Raw genomic sequence first — 10,210 nt, 5'->3', positions numbered from 1 at the left:
CGTGTCGTCTACGTGGCGCTGCTGAATTGGAGTGCACACTCACAGCCTCTATGCTCTCCTCTCCCGTTTGGTCCGTCTCTTCCTGCCGCTCGCCGTGATTGAGGATTCCAATTAAATTTTCACTTAACTGTTAGAACCAGAGAGTTCAATATCTCCCAATTACGCCGTATCAATAATGATTCCAGACCAGTGGTGAATCACACCAAGCACCTGAAGCGTAACTGCTTTCAACACGCAGAGAGACTGAAGCAGGAACAAAAAATGTGTGTGTGTGTGTGTGTGTGTGTGTGTGTGTGTGTGTGTGTGTGTGTGTGTGTGTGTGTGTGTGTGTGTGTGTGTGTGTGTGTGTGTGAGAGGGAGCAAGAGAGAGAGAGAGATTGAGAGAGAGGCAAAGAGAGAGAGGGCGATGCAGGACAGTATATTGTTTTGTTTCAGTCATGCCTTAGTGCCTCACATGTCCACATACATAATTTTGGCAGTGTTTACACACTCAGCCCTTACATGATAGCAGCATCTACACACTCAACAGTAACTCAGTGAGTGTTCTACGGCAATCCAGTGGAGACAAAGCTCCCAAACAACAGTTAACAAGGTTAAAAAGGAGAGAAGAGGATGTATGTGCGATATTAGCTCTGAGACAGGTCCATTAGCACAGTGCAAATCCAGTTGCCATAGGGCTCAATTCACCTGCCACCTAATCACACTACCAATCAGATAATTGGTGTAATTATCGCAGATTCACTCTCTCCTCTGTGCATTTGAAGGAGAAGTTAACAATGCGGTTGTCTAGATGGTACCAGAGAAATATGACAACAGCCCAGCATGGACCCTGTAAAAGAATGAGTAGCTTGATTCTAGCCTTAAATCATCGGTGCATATTAATACAATTAGCCCATAAAAGGGAGATGAAAGTTGCATGTGGCAGCCATGCTAATGTAGGCGTCCGCTCGCTCCCATCACAGAAGCTGCTCAGTGCAGGATCAATAGACCGTGCAAACACGCCATTGTCTCAGTGCTCTGAACAGTGTGACAGCAATTCAGAGGGGTTACAACAACACGCAACAACAGAGAGGGAGAGAGAGGCAAAGAGACACAGATGACAAAGAAAGAAAGACAAGCTTCTCAGGCCACAAAGAGAAGAAAAGGGAAGTGTGAGTGTGAAAGAGAGACAGGCAGTGAGAGAGAGAGTGAGAGAGAGAGAGAGAGAGAGAGAGAGAGAGAGAGATGACACTACATGGCAAATTGGACACCTACCTTCATAGACTGCTTTGAAGCCCTGGCCACTCACAGCGTAGTCTGACAGTAGCCACAGTGTAAGTCTGGCTCCAGAGCTGACGACGGGGGGAGGGAGCTGGAAGCCCGTTAACCTACACACACACACACACACACACACACACACACACACACACACACACACACACACACACACACACACACACACACACACACACACAACAGGATGATCAGTAAACATGGAAAACACCTTTTAGGAAACTGCGCAGAACTTAGCAGAAGCAGAAACACCTGCGAAAATATACAGACCACCGAAGGCTTTTATCTCACCGAACTCAAGTGAGACGGGAACGGAGAAAACTACAAAAATAACGATGGAGAACGGCTGGAAGAAAGGTGAGAGGGTTGCCATGGGTGACGGTGTGATAAGTGAGGATGTTGAGACCCCAGGCCTTGTGTTCCAATCTTCTGCACTGGCAGATAATAAAACTATGCTGGTCTATCACGTCTACAATCAATATGGCCCTTAAGCGGCCCTCATTTCACAGGGCAGAGGTTAAACATGAGCAGTGCTGGTTGAGCTGCTTTCTTCCCAGTGATCTTTGAGCACAAATCACCCATGCACTCTGGGAGTGACATCATACGATAATATCACTTTAGTCAACATCAAAAGTAATGTGTTCATAGTCAAACCAGTGGCAGTCGCGGTGATGATGGACCCTGAGGACTAGTTAGAACTAGGTGGTGTCAGCTCCAATGAAGCTCAACCCTGGAATATGCGCCGTGCACATGTGTGGCCTGGCACGTGTGACAGTGGCACATGAATTCACGTGGCCATAAACTGTCTGTGTTTTGCCCACATTATTCCCCAGGGTGTGGCAAGGGTGGGATCACCGCTGCTCTGGGTGTTATCGTTGCTCTTTGCAAAGCCTCATCATAGAACAGATACTCTCACAAATCAATCAGAATGATAATTGCAAGATCACAGCAATGAGCCGATCCAATTAGTTTTTTCCCATTGGGCTTATTTCAGATTGTGCAGAGGAATAAAGGAAAGGCAGAAGATGAGTGGGAACACCCCAACCAAACGTAAAAAACCCAGTATTCACATCTGAAACTAGAAGAATTTTATTGCAAAACTGAGTGGAATAAATTCGCTTTGCTGTATACACTGCCCAAGCACCAAAAATTGCCTAGATGACTAGCAGAAGTTGTGTTAGGTCACACCTCTATGGTCAGAGCTGGGTGTGAGATTGATTTACTGGAAAATTTGGAATGGCTGATTCTGCTTCAGTAGTATAACATTTGCAGAATAATTACAAGGTAAATACTGCCGCTCAGTTTTAGTGCAGCTCAAAAAAGATTTGCTGATGTCCATTGATATCAACTGTTCATAATGACCAAAAAAACCAAAATAAAAAAAAATTCATTCTTTGTCCAGTGTCTGCATTATCCACAAAAAAGCCAGTTTTCGTCACCAATGTATCTTAAAATCTGGTGAGTGTCTGGGCCGCTCTCTATGGGTAATCAGCACTCAAGCAGTCCTGTGAAAGAGATAAGACACAGCAGACCTGCCCAGAATCACTCAGAGACAGACCTGCCCAGAATCACTCAGAGACAGATCTGCCCAGAATCACTCAGAGACAGACCTGCTCAAGGATCACTCAGAGACAGACCTGCCCAGGATCACTTAGAGACAGATCTGCCCGGGATCACTCAGAGACACCGGGATCACTCAGAGACAGATCTGCCCAGGATCACTCAGTGACAGACCTGCCCAGGATCACTTAGAGACAGACCTGCCCATGATCACTCAGAGACAGACCTGCCCATGATCACTCAGAGACAGACCTGCCCAGGATCACTTAGAGACAGACCTGCCCAGGATCACTTAGAGACAGATCTGCCCATGATCACTCGGAGACAGATCTGCCCAGGATCACTTAGAGACAGACCTGCCCAGGATCACTTAGAGACAGATCTGCCCGGGATCACTCAGAGACACCGGGATCACTCAGAGACAGACCTGCCCAGGATCACTTAGAGACAGATCTGCCCGGGATCACTCAGAGACAGACCTGCCCAGGATCACTTAGAGACAGATCTGCCTGGGATCACTCAGAGACAGACCTGCCCAGGATCACTCAGAGACAGACCTGCCCAGGATCACTTAGAGACAGACCTGCCCATGATCACTCAGAGACAGACCTGCCCATGATCACTCAGAGACAGACCTGCCCAGGATCACTTAGAGACAGACCTGCCCAGGATCACTTAGAGACAGATCTGCCCATGATCACTCGGAGACAGATCTGCCCAGGGTCACTCGGAGACAGATCTGCCTGGGATCACTTAGAGACAGACCTGCCCAGGATCACTTAGAGACAGATCTGCCCAGCTGTGAAGAGGGCAGTGCACATGTCTATGGAGAGATCTTTCCACATGAATGAGTCTCCATCAAAAAGATAGAACTCTGCCTCCAATTATCCCAATAATGTCTGGTGTGTGTGTGTGTGTGTGTGTGTGTGTGTGTGTGTGTGTGTGTGTGTGTGTGTGTGTGTGTGTGTGTGTGTGTGTGCGCGCACCGGTGATGGAGGCAGACTGCATTAGCTAGGATGGCATCAGGATTGTTTGCAGGCACGAGGCACACGCGGTTTGTATTTGCATGTTGATATGCTCATGTGCGTGTGTGAGCGCTAACTGCAAAGGAAAATATTACCGCTGCAGAAATTCTTCTGATTAAAGCTCCCCCGACAGGCCCCTCCCCCAGCCCACGCTGGGCCGAGCCTTCCCCACGTCCACACGGGCGCTGATATACGGCTGCGCGGAGCAGCTCCATAATAAAATGTGATTAAATGGAGTGTCAGCCTGTGAATAATCAGTCGCTGTGGCCAACCACTGTCACTGCACACTCACACTGCGACTTCCGCCCCTGGCGCAGTGTCGAAGGGGTTAAATCCTGGTCCTGTGTTAGCATGGCTAGATGGGTCTGCGTCTCAGACACGGCCCATCATCCACACACACACACCACCATGAACCTCCACTCTATACTGCGTGGGGCAAATTCTCACCATGAAATGCATCCTTTCCACTCAGAAAGAGGCAATATAAACAAACACATACGCACGCACACACACACACACGCACGCACGCACACACACACACACACACACACACACACACACACACACACACACACACACACACACACACACACACACACACACACACACCTCTGGTGCTCCAATAAATTGTGCAGATTCTTTCCAGTATTGTGAACACACTTCATTCCTCCGCTCCTTCTCTCCTCCGCTCCTTCTCTCCTCTACTCCTCTGTCCCCCGCTCCTTCTCTCCTCCGCTCCTCCACTCCTCTACTCCTCCGCTCCTTCTCTCCTCCGCTCCTCCACTCCTTCTCTCCTCCGCTCCTCCACTCCTCCACTCCTCCGCTCCTCCGTGCTCCTCACCGCCGCTCACCTCTTCCTCGCCGTTTCAGGCCCAGGCTGAGTTGAGACAAATTGTTTTAAATGAACAAAAGGCCCCTGGTCGCTCGTTCCTAACGTGTAAACACTCTCAAAGTAAATCAGGTTGTCCTCCCTCTAATCTCATTCAGTGGCTATGCATGAGTATTGCTGAAGCAGCTATATACCAGCGGGGAGGACGTGGGGGGGAGGCACCATTGAGCTTTTGACATGCAAACGCAGAAGAGACGGAGGACAAATCTTGGCGTGTAACGTCTGAGTAGCGGCGTGTAGCCTGTGAGCCCGTGTGTGGGAGAGCCCGTGTGTGTACAATCACATGAACATGGATATAAATACCACGCTGTGAATGGGACGACTATGTGATGCCGAGGGTATAGCAGAGCTCATGGGATCTGGGCCTGTCATATGTGTGGGTGAGGTCTCCAGAAATAGCTCACTCACACCTCACACTCACACACACCTCCTCGTTCTGGCCTGAATTTTTGCCTTAGGGAAGAGAGAAGGAATTTCCATCCTTTTTCCCCCACTCTCCTTTCTATTGTCCACGGGCTCCTCCTGAAGATAGCCGTCCCCAGCAGGTTCCTCCTGAAGATAGCCGTCCCCAGCAGGTTCCTCCTGAAGATAGCCGTCCCCAGCAGGCTCCTCCTTTTCTGCTCTACCGATGGTGCTGTCGGTGGAGACTGCTGTGTTGGACACAATCACAGCTGTAACTCTGCCCTGTTCAAGGCCAGGCAGCCTGTGCTGAGCCCTTCCAGTCCCCCTCAGAGTAGGTAACACCCAGGGCTGAGTGCTGCCCAATTATGCTGCCCTAGCCTATATATCCCACCTCTGACCAGCCACCATAAATACACACTGACACCTCTCCACTCCCCTACACACACATCCGTTCGAACAGTCCCACACTCCACACATCCAGACGGCGTGCCAAGTTATTTTCACCACGGCCGTGATGATGGCTTCCTGTAGAAAGCCAATCATGGTCCCTAATGGGTGCCATAAGTGATTTTATGCTACAGATTGGATTACTGTAATGTATCTGACTTAAGTGCACATATCGAGGAAAGGGCTAATACGATGGGCTACCGGGCAGACATAAGCCCCAACCATCTGTCTGCAGCTGGGAGAAGCACAGAAAGAACAGGCCCGGCCTTTGGTTCTGTTGAACCTTCACATTGGAACTACAGGCTGGAATTAAACAAAAAAGAAGACTAACTCCCCGGGGGAACCGCACTACAGGTTCCAAACAGTACCAAACGAACCGCACACAGCACCGAGGCATGAGCTGTGTTACGGCAAGACCGTGAGCCGGCAGCTCTGAACTAAGCCCCCTAGATCAGAGGTTATCTCCACGCTGGCACCTCATTAGCCGGCGTGGGCTCATTTGAACGGTGCCAACACAAACCGAGACGGGGAAGGTGTCTCTCCACAATCAGCCAGAGTGTGGTAATGAAGCCCTAGCTCTCCCTTCACCTCAATTCCCCTCACAGTGGTGGGGGTCTGTAATCCAGAGCGCCAACTCTGAGCTTAATGAACAGGAGGTTCAAGCTGAAATCACACAAGACGCTTCCTCTGGAAAAGAAAAAAATATATTGGCCTTAACTCCTCTTAGTCGCACGGAGTAGTGCTATAATGTCAGCCTGCACTGCCGCCACTACGCATGGACGACTCGGCCACGAGATCCATTTCGCAGACGGCCGGCCATTTAAGTTCGTCTGTAAAGATCCGTTCGAACGAGCCGTTCAAGCCATCCGCCTGTTGCTCTGCAGGGAGACTGGACGCTGGCATGAAACGATGTTAACTTTATCTCCGTAAGGTGCAGAGGAGCCAGGGGCGAACACATCTTAGGAACACAGGAGATAAAACGCTCCGGAGCAGGTTCAGGCGTGCGCAAATATCATACAGAAGCAAACGTGCAAAGGGACCTCGTTAATGCAGAGAACGATGGAGGAGGCCGAAGACGAAGACGGAGAGCAGGAGGGAAAGACAGAGGGGAGCAGAAGAAGACCAGTAGGCTGCCCTGAATTATTGAACGTCTGGAAGCAGTGATATAATATGGCGCTCATCAGGCTCAAAGATTTTCAGGCCAAAAAAAGCGGCGGAGACAAGCAGGAACGATGAGTTGTCACCCAGCGAGTTCGCTGGCAAAACTCATCACACAAGGAACAAATGGTGCTTAATGGCAGTGGAGTCCTCTACGCTGCTGTTAACGACCCTCTTACCCAGTCACAGCTAACCCGAGCTACTGCTCACACCCTCAGCACACAGCAGCGCATGGGGGATAAACCCAGAATATAATCTATGAGCAGGATTACGTGCTTTCTGGAGCTGTTAGTAACAGCACGGTGAAAGTGTGCAGTGCCATGTTACGTCTTAGTCACTGTGCAAAACATCTGGAACTGTAAATGTGTCAAATATAAATATGAGCATAGCATAATCATTTCTCAGGCCATCTGTCAAGTAACCATCTAGTGGCTTTTTTTTTTGCACAAATTACCGTGTGCTTAATCTGAGATTGGGTTCTTACGGCTGTTTGTTTGACTTCCTAAAGGACGGAACGCCTGGAGAAACACCTCTGTGGTCGACCCCATGATGGAACGTCTCGCCAGAAGTAGCTAGCCACATTCTACATCGGTTCCTCTCTCATATATTCAGCGTTTATAATCAGCGCTGATGTGGACGGAGGAGGAGAGGTGCATTTACCCTTCATCAGGACCACAGCCTGGGAAACGCTCCAAGGAGACCCACGTTAAGAAGGTGTCTGCTTGGTTTCACAGGCTGTGAGTGATGCCAGACAGGGAACGGGGTAAATGGCAAGACAACTATTAGCACGCCGACACAGCGCGTGCAGTCATCAGTCAGCCGGTCCATGCCAGAAGACCAGGCTCCCCAGAGCAGTGGCCACGTCTGGCTGCTACACCTATTACAAACGCGGAATGAAACCACGTTTGCCAACATCATTCAAGGGTGAATGTCTTTCAAACACAGTGCAACAAACACCCCGGATTCATTACATATTCTCCTAGCTACACAGACTCTTCACTACGGCAACACAGCCAGAGAAAGTCAACAAATGAGCTGATGAGATTGGTAAAAGTACACCCATGAAGAAAAAAAAATACAATAAATAATGATTACGCATGCAGTTGTCCGGGCGCCTCCGTTCCTCAATAAATCACTTTCATCCGCAGCCAAATAAAGTATAAACAAAACGATTAAACCAGAAAAAAGTGGCACTGGGGTTGCAGCATTGCTAGCCCTGGCAGAATGACTGAGCTGAGCACACGCCACAGTAGAAGGTGTGTGTGTGCCACTGTGATGAAGGGCCAGCAAAGGGACTGGAAACGACTTCCTGGTTGTCTTTAGCTGCAAAATGCGGAATGGTCAATGCAATTACAGCTCAAAAGGATGCATTGGTTTGGAGCAGGTTCATACTGATAAGCAGACTGTGTACAAATGAATCTGCATTAGCGTAAAGCACCCACCATTGATTTTTAATTACACATCTGTTGCTAGATAAAAGAGGAGAGACAGTGTCGGCCCACCGCCGCCCGCCTGCTTTCCTCCCTTTGCCATCGTTTTCCTCACAATTTCCCCTTTTCCTTTAATCCTTCCTCTTCTTTTTTTTTCCTTGAGGTCCTTCTGTCCACCTTTCATTTATATGTGTGGACGTGGTCCTTTCATCCCTCTTTTTTCTTGCCCTCCCTGTCCCCCCTCATCCTCTCCCCGTTTGCGCGTGAGTATCTGCAGAAGCATAGATTAATTATTCAGATGTTGGCTTCAGCGCCAGAGCGCGGCGTTGGGAGGAGACTGCGCGCTTTTGCCTTCTCCTCTGCCCATTCCTTCAAAGGCCCTTCGGCCCGTGAGGCTAGAAACTGCAGTTTCACTCTTTGTATATTATTTTATTGTATTATTCTTTTCTCTTGCCTGTTCCCTTGGCAGTCTGGCAGTTCTAATAAACTCCTAAACAAGGTTTAGTCAGAGATTTGATTAGATGCGAAGGGCAGCAGGGACATGTTGACCGATGCTAACAAACTCCCGTTCCCTTTCCCTGTACTATCTCTCGCTACCTCCCTCCCTCCCTCTCTCACTCCCTCCCTCCCTCCCTCCCTCCCTCCCTCCTTCTCTCCCTCCCCTACACGTATGTACCACACACATGCTACGTTATTCACGGTGCACAAGCGCCACCTCTCCCGTGAGGATGGCTAGGTGGCGCTGACGTAGGGGACCGTTTCCGTGTTTTGTGGCAGGCGTTTGTCTCCTCTTTACATCTTCATTAAGAGCCACCGACCTCTCCACCACCATGCAACTCACCACTGCAATATGACAAGTGCTTTAATTAGAGGAGTTAATTGAAGATCCTTCTGTCCTGCCTTTAATGAGCTCTCCACAGAAGTCCGACACTGTCTCTTGCCTTCTCCATATTGGCTTATCGACACAGCACACCACTTTGTGCTACATAAACAAAACAATACACAACATTAAGCAGGATAAATGGATACTTAAGGTAAATGAGGGTATGAAAAGTTGGACATCGATACCCAACTAAATGCTAGAGCACTTTTCCTCTTTTCACAAGATAAACTTAGCTAAGGCAGAGAAATATTGCATTAGCAAGCTAATTCCATGGGTATCTTCCACACATGTCTTTTCCCCATTTCCATCGCTCACGTTGTCACCCATGTAATTAATCTATTTTAACCGATACTTCTTTGGGAGCAAACATATATAATTATACTTCAGTCAAACCTTCTCCGTATTTTATCAAAGAAAGACTATGTGACAAATTCATCTTAGAGTCCTTTATGGTTACTGTGAACGATAGATGTACCAGGTCATTAAGGCTTAGCAAGTCCAGCTGTATTTTCATGTAACTCAACCCTATGGAGTGCAGGGCTTTTATAAGTGGCTGTACAAAGCAAAAACTCCTCAGTGTGATATCAGACATCATTGCCCTACATGTTAAAGCTCTGCAAAGCACTGCACCCTCTACAAAATCAACGGGGTCATCAGGACTCATTCACAGATTCCTTCATCAGGTGGAAGTTCAGTCACACTGGATTGGGCCAATAGTCAATGCCACTGTCTAGCCGACAGAGTCTGAATCGTGATGTCAGGACCCTCCCCCAACCCCTCCCTCCAATCCTCCCTGTAGCATAGAGCACACTGGCTGCTATAATTCATCGCTCTGCCATGATGCAGAAAACGTATTACTTACTCTGAAATCAGCTTGAGTCAAACTGATGAATATGTATTTTAAGAGGTGTTGAGTCCTTTCAACAAAAACCATATATCAGCCTTTTTTGTGTTTGTTTTTTGGGGGGCTTTTTAAAGATTTTGTAAAATATTTATCATTAAAATGCTAAGATATACTTTGTTTAGGCTTGCTGTACTTTATTTATGAAGGCCTTTAAAAATAATACTTAACAATAATGCTTTGTATTTTAGTTTTTATTTTGCATAATGTTTACAGAAGCCATGAATGGTTATGTTAAAATAT

The 10,210-nt window shown here is 48.1% G+C and overlaps 1 protein-coding gene across 1 annotated transcript in view; it reads right to left on the bottom strand.

The window, feature by feature from the left end:
* The window catches only part of csmd2 (CUB and Sushi multiple domains 2), a 204,109-nt gene that overhangs the window by 161,886 nt on the left and 32,013 nt on the right, over positions 1-10,210 (bottom strand). The window contains exon 3 of the mRNA XM_077008705.1: positions 1,255-1,367. Coding sequence (XP_076864820.1) covers positions 1,255-1,367 — 113 coding nt within the window. The remainder of the gene's footprint in view (positions 1-1,254; positions 1,368-10,210) is intronic.

This window comes from Brachyhypopomus gauderio, chromosome 6 (genome assembly GCF_052324685.1).
Source record: "Brachyhypopomus gauderio isolate BG-103 chromosome 6, BGAUD_0.2, whole genome shotgun sequence".
Taxonomy (NCBI): domain Eukaryota; kingdom Metazoa; phylum Chordata; class Actinopteri; order Gymnotiformes; family Hypopomidae; genus Brachyhypopomus; species Brachyhypopomus gauderio.
Note: the sequence above shows the minus strand (reverse complement) of the source record. Positions and strands in the feature narration are given on the sequence as shown.